Source organism: Naegleria lovaniensis (assembly GCF_003324165.1).
Source record: "Naegleria lovaniensis strain ATCC 30569 chromosome Unknown tig018, whole genome shotgun sequence".
Classification (NCBI taxonomy): Eukaryota; Heterolobosea; class Eutetramitea; order Acrasida; family Naegleriidae; genus Naegleria; species Naegleria lovaniensis.
The window spans coordinates 341,984-355,245 of NW_025407839.1; the positions used below are offsets into that span (position 1 = coordinate 341,984).

The 13,262-nt window shown below is 37.0% G+C and overlaps 6 protein-coding genes across 6 annotated transcripts; 2 read left to right on the plus strand and 4 right to left on the minus strand.

The window, feature by feature from the left end:
• Nucleotides 1–28: 28 nt before the first annotated feature.
• Nucleotides 29–1,936, minus strand: C9374_003060 (uncharacterized protein; the record flags this gene model as incomplete). The annotated part of the gene is made up of 1 exon (XM_044692547.1): nt 29–1,936. One exon carries the CDS (start codon nt 1,934–1,936, stop codon nt 29–31), a length of 1,908 nt encoding a protein of 635 aa, XP_044549904.1.
• Nucleotides 1,937–2,087: 151 nt separating this feature from the next.
• C9374_003061 (uncharacterized protein) lies at nt 2,088–3,226 on the plus strand (the record flags this gene model as incomplete). Its single annotated transcript, XM_044692548.1, has 2 exons — nt 2,088–2,180; nt 2,258–3,226. The coding sequence occupies 2 exons, from the start codon at nt 2,088–2,090 to the stop codon at nt 3,224–3,226; spliced, it is 1,062 nt and encodes a 353-aa protein (XP_044549905.1).
• Nucleotides 3,227–3,430: 204 nt separating this feature from the next.
• Nucleotides 3,431–5,479, plus strand: C9374_003062 (uncharacterized protein; the record flags this gene model as incomplete). The annotated part of the gene is made up of 1 exon (XM_044692549.1): nt 3,431–5,479. One exon carries the CDS (start codon nt 3,431–3,433, stop codon nt 5,477–5,479), a length of 2,049 nt encoding a protein of 682 aa, XP_044549906.1.
• Nucleotides 5,480–5,748: 269 nt separating this feature from the next.
• Nucleotides 5,749–7,981, minus strand: C9374_003063 (uncharacterized protein; the record flags this gene model as incomplete). The annotated part of the gene is made up of 2 exons (XM_044692550.1): nt 5,749–7,180; nt 7,230–7,981. 2 exons carry the CDS (start codon nt 7,979–7,981, stop codon nt 5,749–5,751), a joined length of 2,184 nt encoding a protein of 727 aa, XP_044549907.1.
• A 108-nt stretch (nt 7,982–8,089) lies between these two features.
• On the minus strand, nt 8,090–10,682 carry C9374_003064 (uncharacterized protein; the record flags this gene model as incomplete). The annotated part of the gene is made up of 3 exons (XM_044692551.1): nt 8,090–10,295; nt 10,349–10,435; nt 10,486–10,682. The coding sequence occupies 3 exons, from the start codon at nt 10,680–10,682 to the stop codon at nt 8,090–8,092; spliced, it is 2,490 nt and encodes an 829-aa protein (XP_044549908.1).
• Nucleotides 10,683–10,967: 285 nt separating this feature from the next.
• On the minus strand, nt 10,968–12,345 carry C9374_003065 (uncharacterized protein; the record flags this gene model as incomplete). Its single annotated transcript, XM_044692552.1, has 2 exons — nt 10,968–11,740; nt 11,817–12,345. The coding sequence occupies 2 exons, from the start codon at nt 12,343–12,345 to the stop codon at nt 10,968–10,970; spliced, it is 1,302 nt and encodes a 433-aa protein (XP_044549909.1).
• Between the last annotated feature and the right edge of the window lie 917 nt (nt 12,346–13,262).

Below are 13,262 nucleotides of genomic sequence, written 5' to 3' on the forward strand. Positions count from 1 at the left end.
TCACAAAATATAAACTCCATTGTTGACATTAATTGGTTAATCTAGCACACACAACGTCCTTAAAGTTAGCTTGTTTTTGGATTAGGTAAAACGCCCTGATACATTCGTACCTAACAGCTTTAAATCCTTCTTTCGTCACACTTTTGGCTGTATTGAAATCAATCTCAAATGGATCTTCTACTTTAAAAGTCTGTGGAAAGTTTTTTTCTTCTTGCGGTATCACAGGTTGAGCTGATTGCCTAATACTAATCACCTTGGTCTTAAAGTCAAATTCAAATGCATAATATTTAAAGAACTTGAATAGTAACAATCCAACGGAATCAGTATTGGGCTGTGAAAACTTTGAGAAAATTTCTTCCTTGGACTCTTCGAATGAGCAATCGTACATGTTTCCGTCCATACCGTCAACTGTTCTTGAAGTTATATTTGTGAAAATTGATTTGTCTTGTAAATAAGGAAGTACTCCATTGAGTTGAAGAAAGTGAATAATCATTAATGTCAGGGTGTATGAACTAAGTGTCCCTCCATAGGGATCGTTGATACATCTTTGTTTTATCCAAAGCTTTAAAAAAAATATCAATTGCCTACATCTAATGTCCGTGTCGCAATATACTCCTACTAGTTTTGTGTTGTATACAGCCAAAATGTTGTTGACACCCACGTCACAATGCAGTTTCAAAGTTGGTTCTGTGAATTTGACGATAGGTATTCTTGCAGTAAATATTCCTTGTACATCTGAATAATGGAGTTTAGATTCCAAAAATTGTGCCAATTGAGAAACATAATTTTTCTTGTGATATTGTTCTTCTGATAGCAACTTCATGAATCTGTTAGAACTTCCTGTAGCCTCTTTTTTTTGTTCTTCTATGAGCTTCCTTTCTTTTTCGATTTCTTTGAAGTTTTTTCTCATTCTTTCTGGTGTGAGTGGTAAAATAAAGCAAAAATCAATGTCACTATTACCTCTTAAAGAGAGGCCATTTGCATAGGATCCAAATGTGAAAAGTTTAGCATCTCCCCATTTGTTAGTGATGGCTTTTTCAAATGTTTTAAAAAATTCCTCCTTTTTCTCTAATTCCTTTTGAGTTGGAAGAAGTTCTGAGTTATAGAGCTTCAAGAGAGATTGCGTATACGTAGTATTGAGAAAGTTATCTATCGATTTGAATTTCTCTGGAGGGTTCTTCATTTCAGAAGTTAATGAATCTCTGTGAGGCCCAAAATTAAATGTTGGTTTTTTGCTGGTTTGTTTTTTTTTCAGCTTTTTGGTGGGCTCCTTGGCTGAATTAATCTCCTCTTCTGTTTTCATATCATTTGGCTCTTCAGTGTCTTGTCTCGTTGGTGGTAATAATACTTTGATGGGTGTTTCCATGGTAGGTTGTTGTGTTTCTAACTTGTCTGTTTTGTCTTCTGACTTTGACTCTCCCAAAAGTAATGATTTCAATGCATTCTCAATATCTTTTGCTGATGTAGCAGATGGTGGTTGCATTAATTGATAACTACCATAGTTATGGTTGGGATAAAAATTGGAGTATGAATTGCTGCCAAACGGTTCGTGGGTTCCTGCATTTGGGTAACTTGGAATTCCGAAAGTATTTCCATAATATCCGTTGTACGAGAGCCCAAACGATGATGGCTGTAAAAAACTATTTGCAGCTCCATAATTCATCATTGATTCATTATTTGTCATCATTTGAGTTGGTACATGATGATATTGCTGTTGTGATTGATTTAGCAGTCCGCCGTTATTAACTCCGCCATTATTTAATGAATTATGAAATTGTTGTATCGGAATTGAGTGATTTGAGCTCATGAACGAGCTAAAGTCATATCCATACATATGGCCAGAGAAAATAGGCAAATTAGCCGGATGTTGAGGGTTCGGAGGAAGAACGAGCCTATCCTGACCTGTTGGTTGGCGAGAAGGCTGTTGTTGCGACATTTTTTTTGCCATAACCTCTGTGAAACAATCAGTAAGACATTTCCTTCGTCCCTTTCATTCATGATCTTTATATTGTTGACCAAGTCGGCAGTGATATTATCCAAAATCCCAAAGTTATTATTTCAAACACATTTACAACAACAATTAAAAAATGAGCAGCAATCAAGATCAGCCAGAGGCTCCGAACTCAGCCATCCTCACATCTTCATCATCATCATTGGCTGAATATGAAAATATGCTTCAGGTCGATAAACACATCAAGTACTTTATGGGACACTTGAATGTATTACCTCATTTTTATGGATCTCAAGATACCAATAGAATGACCATCTTGTACTTTATTGTGTCGTCTTTGGATGTTCTGGAAAACTTGATCAAGTCTTGAATGATGAAAAGAAGAAGGAAATTATTGATTGGGTATATTCAATGCAAATAACGCCTGATCAAAACGAGTCCAACTTAGAGAGATGTGGATTTAGAGGAGGTAATTTTCTCGGACTGCCAATTAATTGTTATCAGTGTTGTCATGAACATCCGTTGACTGAAAATCAGACACGATACGATGTTGGCCATATTGCCATGACATACACAGCTTTAGCAATTTTGAGAATACTCGGAGATGATTATTCCCGAGTCAATAAGAAGGCCATTGTAGGCGGCTTGAAATATTTGCAAGATAAGAATGGATGCTTCAAGGCTACATGTTTTGGAAGCGAAACAGATATTAGATTTACTTTTTGTGCTTGTGCAATTTCTTCTTTTCTTGAGGATTGGGGTGGGGTTGACACTGAATTAGCTTATCAATACATTTTAAGCAGTCGTGGCTATGATTACTGCTTTTCTCATGGACCTGGACTAGAATCCCATGGAGGAAGCACCTATTGTGCTATTGCAGCTTTGGATCTAATGGGAATGCTTAATAGGCTCGATCATCAAGAAGAAATGAAGGAGTGGTTATTGAAGAGACAAATTTCTGGTTTTCATGGTCGACCACAAAAGGATGTTGACACATGTTACTCATTTTGGGTTGGAGGAACTCTAAAAACTCTTGATTGTCTCCAATATATTGATGAGAGTCAAACCACTCTCTTCACCTTGTCATGCCAAACAGATTATGGTGGAATTAGCAAAGTGAAAGACACATATCCAGATGTTTTGCATTCATACATGTCTCTTGCTGGACTGAGTTTAATTGGATTCAAAGGGCTCAATCGTGTTTTCCCATCCCTAAATATTACTGAACGAGCAGCTTCCGGTTTGAAATGTTTTGAATCGAGAAATAACAACTAATTTATTCCTTGAACGTATGACTTTATAGCAGGCTTCACCCTTACCAATGTCACAAGCTTGTAATCTTTGAGCTCCAACTCGATTAAACGTTTGAGACCTTGATACATGAAGGATTTGAACTAAACCCATCTCTCTCGTGCGCCTCGCACTCTCTCACTACTCGTTACGGCCGTTAAAGACCATCGTCATGCGCGATTGCAAAAAATGAATCATGGAATGACACCCGCCACTCCAGCTACAGCTACTTCGGGAATGACCGAACCGTCCTCTCCACCGTTAATAGCCTCACCACTCGCTCACTCAACGAAATTACCTTTCATTCGGAAAGAGAGTACAAGTAATATGATCATGTCAAGTTCTAGGACAAATTCCGGGGGAGGAACGCCTCAAGTTCGAAGTCTCTCACGAATTCGGAGTGGGATTCTGCTGCTAGGGAGCTCTATGAATTTACATGGATCGTTATCTGATGATGACGAGGATGAAAACAATTCAGATAGATCGACTTCAGCTCATACTTTTCATTTGACGGAAGTGGCATCAGCGTTAGTGATGAAAAAAAAGATGAGAAAAACTAAAAAGATAGTGGGATGGACAGTTAAGGAAGTTGAAATTGGCATGGACAGCAAGTTACCGTTTGAGCTTAAATTCAATGCTTTGATCAATAATTTAAACAAGAATATTCACTTTCCTGATTCAGAGGCCAAAGCGATGTTCGAAAAACATTTCGATCCCAACAATGAGCTCAACCGTAGGATCATTGAAAATTCGTTCTGGTTTGTTTTTTCTGTCTTCTTTCAGGATCACTCAGAGGTCTGCGAGAGGTTTATAAGCGTCCTTGCAAAAGATGTTGCAAGATTTTCGTTAACTCTTGGACGCCAAAACCGAGATGTTTTCTTTGAGGTTTATCATTTAGCTGTATCATACTGTATTTTAAAAGCATTTCGAAAACATTTTTCAGGAAGCAAGAAAGAGTTTACAACAAACTTCAAAACTAGAGTTTATGAGCTGATTTGTGAAGTGTTCTTAGGAATTCGGTACAAAAGAGATTTTTTACATATTCAGAGAATGAAATATTTTCCTAAAAAGAGTGAAGATACGTTTCTAGAGAAGCTTATCAGAAAACAACAGACAAAAAAGAACAAAATGGATTCCTCTTCAGGATCCAAAGCAAAAAAGAAAGAAGATTTTACAAGCATGTCGAGAGCGACTTCTCTACGACCAGACTCTCCTCCAGAAGGCGATTTCTATTCATCTTCTGAAGAAGAAGATGAAATTCCAGATGAAATGGAGGAAATTGAAAATGCATCCACTCGTCAAGAATCGGTGTCAGACCCAATACAAAAGTTAGGGCTCGATGAAAATTACCACTGCCTCCCCAAAGAAGTTCTTGAACAAGAAAATGAGGAAATTGAAAATATGAAAAAAAAGATGAAAATGTCAAACAAAGCGACAATTAATCCAGAGACTGGAAAAAAACAAAAACAATTAAGTCCACGCATGAGGAATCTAGATTACGTTAAGCATCTATCGCATTCAGATATTATGAAAGAAAAATATTGGGGTACTTTTTCCATGTCACCTTTAATGATGAGGGCTTTAGGAAAGCCTCCACCAGAGTTTTCGTTGAATTATACCTCCCCAGAAATGGGAAAGAACAAGGTTAGGCTAATTAACAAGGATGGATTTTCAAAACCTGTATTTTTCGGCTCTCTCTCTGACCCTCAAAAGCTTTTGAACAATGTCAAGAAGTTTCAGAAAGTGTGGCATCCAGATAGTTTGGAAGAAGTGGGCAAAGTCAAAGAGAGACTTAAAACAAATAAGGAGCTCAAAGAAAGAAACACGAAGGAGGCCCAGAGAGATATTAGATGGATTAAAGGCAGTACAAAGGAAGAGTTAAAACAAATTGAAAAAGAAAAGTCAGATGTCCTCAAAAACAAGGAAACCATTTCCACGGTATGCTCTCAAATACTTAAGAAGCGTTCCGAAGGTACCACGTCAAGAGTAGAGAAGAGATACCAAGGGGTTGAGTCCCACAACTTTAAGGGAACAGCATTTGCTTCTGTCATCTATGAAAATTACACAGATCTTAATAAGAAATTAACAAGACTTGATAAGTTGTTATCAGCGACAGGGGACAGGTGCTTTATTACAAAGGAACAACATCTCAAAGAAGAGGCAGAACTTCATTATGACTTGGATACAAAAGATCCACCCAAGGCTCACAATGTCTCTCTGTTTGATTATCTACAATGATAGAGCGTTAGTAAAGGAATCGTACAACAGTGACTTTCATTCTTATTGCTTGGCTAGCATCTTTGTCATAGCAGTAACGAGTCTTACCACAGCAGGCATCTCTACTGATCTGGAAGTCTCTTTCCAATACCTAGCTACATCTGCGAGCGAAGAGTTAGTTTTCATTTTGAACTTTTTAAGATTGGTAAAGAGTGTCAAGCTCTTTTTCATCTTTCCTTCAAGAAAGTGGTTTGTCTGTTCATTGAACTGCTCATAATTATTTTCTAAATTCAGTAAGAGGTGTTGTAGAACTCATCAATCATTTTGCATAACCTAACGTATGAATGCTTTAGCTTCCTGTAGAGAGGTAGAAAAATTCTATTCAATTCCTCTACTGCTAGCTCATCTCTGTTATCCACTGCTGATAAAGTACTCTGCAAAAGAACTGACACCAAGAGATCAAGATTATATTTTGAGGTCACCAAATCATTTGGTGGATTGTTAACAATATCTTGGTCAATCAGGGATGTGATATAATTGGTATTCGTTAATCTTAAAAATGGTATGTGAAATCTAAGCGATGAGCGTATTTGGAAACTATGTTCGTTATTCTCAAAATCTATACACTCAACTCCTTCATACTCTGATGGTGGATAAATGTTGAAATCATTCACTATATTCATTAAAGCTTCTATGGTTGAGATGTTGAGAGTGTTGACTTGATCTTTCCAGTGATACTTATTACCAAACTCTTTCCAATCTTTGAGTTCTTTAAATGTATCTAGACTTCTACATCCTTTGAAAATAATTCTTTTGGATTTCTCTTTAAAAACAAAGAAGAAATTAATGGATGTATCCTCCATGCTAGGATAGTGCATTCCAAGCTCATCCCATAATTGTTTGACACGATGTTCAGTGCTATGACTGGATATTTCATATTCTTTTTTCATTATCCACAAATACCACTTTGAGTATTCATCGCTGCATGATATTCTCCACTCTCCATTGTAATAAAAGAGCTGACATTGAATTCCACTTGGATTTTCCAAAATTGTATATCTAGATAAATCAATAGAATTAGAATAATTTTCTCCATATCGAGCGTCTAAATCTTGAAAATTTTCAAAATAAAATCTTGGCACACAAACGGGTCTATATGTGACTAGTGTGTCATCATTATCTGATGAAGGAACGACCTCAACAATTAGGCCATTACATTCCAAAAATAGATCCATTTCTCTAAAACTCACAGCATTTTCGTTGCTCTGGTAAGTGGCGTCCAAATCAAATTTAAACAATTTTGAAATGTTTGGATTGTTCACTTCATTGCTAGACTGAAGAATTGGTGAGACTGAAATCGCAAAGAGGCGAGAGAGTGTGAATGGACCAAAAAGATATTGCACGTCTTCAACATTTGAGCCAATCGTAAAGGTGGAACTCCTTACAAACTTTTTACAGAATGTGTTTAAAAAGTCTAAAACAATCAATGGATGTTGTCTCTTCATAGTCAAACCATTTTTTCTTGCCTCTCTCATCAATGCCTTTACATCTGCCTTGTATTCAACCATCCAGCGATCATACAAGTGCTTGGTGCATGACTCAAATTGTTGCCAGGTTGTGAAATGATCAGTTCCAAACACCAGTTCGTCATACAATGTATTTGTTTCCAAATAATCATAAATGCATCCACCAAAAACAATTTGATAGCCATATTTACAGAATCTGTTGCAACATAACCCACTATTACAGCGTGAATGATGAGATGACTCACCTTATGCCATGGGCTAAATTTTTCTTGACTTTCTTCAAGTAATCTTTTTGTGCTCGCTCAGTTGTGTGTACACCATTTTGTAAAGCCATCCAAAATCGATTGGCCTTGTTATAGCTAAAGTTCAGTTCGTGTAGCATTGCGTTTCTGCTTCTTGGTAATCTTAAAAACCACTTATTCCAATTTTCTCTCCATATTTTCATCTTTTCATCTTCATATAATACAAATCTTTCATTAGGTTGTTGAACTGAAAGTAAAATCACTGGAATTTCTGCAAATGCCAATTCTAAATACACAAATGTGTTCATCATCATAATTTCCAGATCGTAGTCAAGCTCTTGTCCATTTTCATGGTTTACTTTAATGGTTGTATGTAGCATGTATTGCGAATTTCTAGAAAATCCTCCCTCGCTAGAGTTTTCCGTCTTTAAATCATCAGCCAAAAAGACAAAATCAAAATCTGAGTCATTAACATTGGTTTTAAATGTTCTTGATCCATACAAATAAATTCCTCGAACAGTAGAATAATAAACTCTCTCAAGTTTTGATTCATCCTGATTGATATCATGAATAGTTTTTTGGACATGTTGCATTACTTGATCCTTGGTGAACGGAAATACATCATCATTTTCATCCTGATATTTCCAAAATGTACTTGGCTTGGATGAACTATCTTCGTATTTCAAGTTCATTTTCATCGGAGCCACAACAACATCATGAGAACGTGTGTCGTGAGAATGTTTCGATTTGAACATTTTTTTACACTTGGAAATTGCACATCATTTTCATTCTTCGAACAAACTTCACAGCGTTGTTGTTTACTGAATAATTGAAATTCAAAACACGATGAAGTATCAATTCTTTCAATAGAATTTGGCATTAAATTCTTCGATGGTCTCAAAGTCCTTTCCAATTTGCAATTGTGTTGGATAGCCATTTCCTTCCATTAACTTCAACTGTCCTTCAGCATTCTCAATTTCGTAAAGACCATAACTTCCATTCTCATAGTCCAAAGTAGCACCATCATCGAGATAGAGATAATTAGTAAGACAAGAAACTTTTGATCCAAATGATTTAAAGATCATCTTTTCTAAATGCAAGTCATAGACAGCTGTAGTTGACTTTTCTCTCATTGGAATTATTGAGCCACCACGTGCAAATAGTGGTAAATGATCAATTGGAGCTTGAACAGTGATGACTTGTCCTCCTTCATAGGATTGTTCTGGATTAAAGAAGTCATACCATTTGCCTTCTTCAAGCTTTGGCAAATAAACTTTTCTTGATGTTTGTTTTTCTTTAAGAATTGGAGCAACCATGAGACATGAACCAAGCATTCCTTGAGTATCCAAATGCTCTGCATTATAAACCTCCTCGTCATTAGGGAAATCATAAAAGAGTGGTCTAATCATTGGGATGGATCTCTTACTTGTTAAAGCAGCCAATGTGTACAGATATGGCATTAATTGATATCTCAAACGAATAAATTTCTTTGAAATTGCTTCGACCTCTTCTCCGAATGACCATGGTTCTTGTTGTATTGTGAATTTGTCAGTATGAGTTCTGCAATATGGGTAAAACACTGATCCAAATGCAATCCAACGAGCATAAAGCTCAGGAGCACAATTCCATCTAAAACCACCAATGTCAGCGCCAACCATCAATTGACCACAAATGCTTTGACCCATCAATAATCTCAAGGAGATTGCTAAATGTTCCCATGTGGACTGATTGTCACCACTCCATGTACCGGCGACTCTTTGAATTCCAGCAAAACAAGCACGAGCGAAAAGGAAGGAACGTTTGTTGAGCGGTCTTTGGAATTTTTCAATACCCTCTCTACTAGCGACAGCCATGGCACTACCATAAATATTATGCACGTCCTTGTGGAATTGAGGGCTTGGATAGGGTTCATCCATGACATGAATGAGATCATCATCCATAGTTCCTGCTTCGATAGGTGTCACCTTAACATCTGGACTGTTCATGTCGTTCCAAAAACCATCAACTCCGTCTTCAATGAGGCCTTTATACCAATCACCCCACCATTTTCTTACTGGTGAAGAAGTGAAGCAAGGCATGTGAGTGGCTCCAGGCCATACAACGCCTTCGTAGAGCTTTCCATTTGGATGCGCAAGGAAGTGATTGCCATTAACACCTGTTGTGTAGACATCATAATTCGGATCGATTTTAACACCTGGATCAAGTATGACAACAACTTTAAATTTTCTATCATGAAGCCACTTCAACAATTCTCTGGGGTTTGGAAAATCTGTCTTACTCCAAGTAAAGTCTCTATATCCTTCCATATAATCAATATCAAGATAAATAACGTCACATGGAATGTCACGATCACGAAACTCTTGGGCAATTTGTTTGACTTGAGTATCAGGATAATAGGACCATCTACATTGATGATATCCCAAAACCCATAGAGGTACCATTGGGTTGGTACCAGTCAACATTTCATAACATTTAGAAATTTCAAAAGCGTTTTTAGCGCTATTTGCCATGAAATAAATATTGCAAGGTAAACTTTCCATGTTGGCAGAAAATTTGTCATTTGATGTAAGATCCCATTGTTGTAATCCATAATTGTCAATATATATACCATTAAATCTTCTTTCAGTCTTTCCAGGAGCGATCTCAAATTTCGAAGAAATAATTCCAAAAGGTATGCTTTGATATAGAGGATCGGAATCACTGACATAACCAAATGAATCAAAATTCCAGAACAAATACTTTCTTCCGTTCTTTTTGACGCTATTTGATTTTTCTCCAAGACCAAACCATTCATTTGCAAGGCATTTAACTTCGTCACAATAGCCAAATGATACATTAGTTGGTTGTTGATTATTTGGCCTTGTTGCAAACCCAATACCTCTAAATGATGGTACAAATGTGTTGTCACTAAATTTCGATAGAATGTCGATAGAAAAATCTTTTTTGAAAATTTTAACTTTTGTCGCGTCAGAAGTGACCGGTCTGAAAGAAACAAAATTTTCATTTTCTTCGTCAAGCATTACAGCAACATGGTTCACTTTTCCATCAATATTTACAATCAAAGATGGACTGTGTATTGATATCATGTAAATTAAAATCATGGACGATTATACAACACTTACAACTCGACTGTTTCTGGAGGAATGAACGACACCTTCCAGATATTCCCGTCGATACATTGAAGAACTACACGGAAGTTATTCTCTAAACTAAAATTGTGATGATTTCAATATAAAAACATTCATAACCGAAAACCTACTTGATAATAATTTTGTTTTCCTTGTCGTCAACGGAATGAGAAGTAACACTTGTTTTCAAGGCTACATATGGAGGCAAATTCTTATTCATCTTTTCATACTTGTGCACAACACGATCCGATTGTCGTGTCATGACCAAATCATAGAAGGCATTACCAAAGGTGTAAGCCTTGTTCATAAACCAAGAACCGAAACCCATTTTTTTGATGGAAGGATGAGGTCGTGATGGATAACTGCTGCACGTTGGAACCAAATGTGGACTTTCAAACAGAGGTTGATCCAAAGTATTGTTTGCGATTGTAAACCAACCTTCTTTCGAATGCTGTAGAGAAACTAAAATTGTAAAGGTTTAAACAAGCACGTGTTCTCACCTTCTTTTGTTTATTGTTTATTAAAAGCAGATATCAAATCTATATTTCAATCCATTCTAGATATGTTTGGCAGAAACCAAATACTGGTTGAAGAACGGTACCATCTTGCACAATTAAGCAATCATATCTTCTGCATCATCAAATTCAGAGACAACCCTCATTCTCGCCGCACGCTCCTCTCGTTCTTGAAGTTTAATCAACTTGTTAATTCTTCTGAGGTCAAGATATTCATTCCATTTCTCTTGGAACTTTTCATAGACGTGTACGAAAGGTGACGCAATCTTTGCCTTTAGTTTGTCCAGGAACCACTCATCCAGAATATGTTTACGTTCTTGTCGCTTGCCATGAACCCACCAAAATACCATACCAACAAACACGCCTCCTCCAACTGTGTTTCCTAACACAACAGGAAACATGTTGCCAATCAAAAAATCGTACATTGTTATTGGTGAGCCATACATCATGGCAAGTGGAATAAAGAATCCATTCGCAATTGAGTGCTCAAATCCAGAAGAGACGAAAGCAAGAATTGGTAAAAACAACCCAATAAGCTTATCCATTATTCTACTCGTACCATAGGTGGTATACACTGCCAAACATACAAGCCAATTACAACCAATGGCTAAAACAAAATTTCCCCAAAAGTCACGGAAAGCTTTTTTCTCTGCAAGATGAATGGCATAATTGACATATCCAGCCTGTGTTTCTTCTTCAATATCATGTTGTGGTGTTGGCAAAAACATTAAGAAATAAGCAACAGCCCAAGCACCGATCAAGTTAAAAACTAGTGACACAACCCAACTTCTAACAACATCCCATGGATTCACTTTTCCTCTCAATATTGCTGCCATCATGGTCATTGTATTACCAGTGAAAAGTTCAGCTCCTGTCAAATGAATAGTTTGTCATGTATGAACAAAAATATTAATATTACATAACCGTTTGATTGTCATTGACCCTACCTGTAATGATCACCAATGTCAATCCCACTGTAAAAACTCCAGAAAAAATTAACTTGGTCAAACCAGGATTTTCCTTTTCCAAGCCTGGCATATTACCTCCAGTTTTCAATGCAGCTATTGAACCAAACCCAATGAACACACCTCCAAGTAAAGATAACATAATCAGCTGGTCCAGAGTTTTTGAAGCCTTCTTAACGCCTGTATGTGTCATAACTTTCTGTCTCAAATGAGGGTTGCATCGGTATTGTCTCTCTTCTTCTTGGTCATGTTTTTGCTCTTCCAAAATTTTCTGCTTCTCCATTTCTGCTTTTTGTTTCTTCTCTTGTTTTTTTTGATCGGATGAAGAAAGGATGGCCTCAATAGTATGATCTTCGAGGGATTCCTTTCCCAACAATTCATCTTCAATTCTTCTCATTCTTGAACCTTTCTTTGAGTTTGACATCAAGGCTAGAATAGCCTTCTCATAGAATTGCAAACGTTGAGTTAGAGCCTCAATATTAGGTTGTGTATTGGATGCTTGTCCGTTCATTGCTGTCGAGGATGATGGCTCTGCTCAATATCGACGATTGTACTCCCGTCGTTGTTGATCATGGGAGAACCCTGATGAGTGCTAGAGCTAGGAATGGAGGTTCCTCTTTCTTGTTGGGTGGCAAAAGATGCTGGTTGCTCTAAATAGTCTTCCGAGGGTTGTCTGCTAATAAGATTTGAGAAGGAATTAACGGATGCCGAGCTAGAAATTGGTGTGGCACTTGAAACGTTGTTGTTAATGTGCGAGTTGGCCATTTCCAATTCCTCAAATTCATCCTGTAGTTGGGATTTGTTTTTCTTTTGTGATGAATGGAACATGTTGCGAATCTATGCTGACGTCAATCGACGAATGATGATGCAGAGAATTGGCGAAGTGTAATCTCGCGTTCGTTCACAACTTTCAATGAATCTGAGCCAGTTTCTTTTTCGAAATTAAAAAAACAAATTTTTAGCGAAAGCGGTCATGAATACAAATTTGTCAGGGTAGACAAATGTATCGTCTGTACTGTAATCTTCGTTCTGCTAAACTCTTTCAATTATTACAACCAGACCAGCTTCGAATTGCAACAACTTACCGTTTCGAATCGTCATTGGCACAAGGACTACTAGGTTTATTCCAAGATACACAACAATACTCGTTTGAGGGTGTCATTTCCGAATTTAATCCTTGAGTTACAAGATTTTTATTGCTCAATAAAGACAACAGAAAAAAAGTAGCAATCTTCTCAACTCAATAAAAATTGAAGATATTAAGAAAATCCCTCAAACACCAAACATAGGAAGATTGTGCTTGAAAGCGAAATTTGCGATCTTGCCTAAAACTGAAAAGAAAAAATCACTTTAAAACGTTTGTGTGTAAGATTGCACTGGCCCCAAAATTGAGCTCAAAATTACAATAAAAAATAATTGGGCGATAGG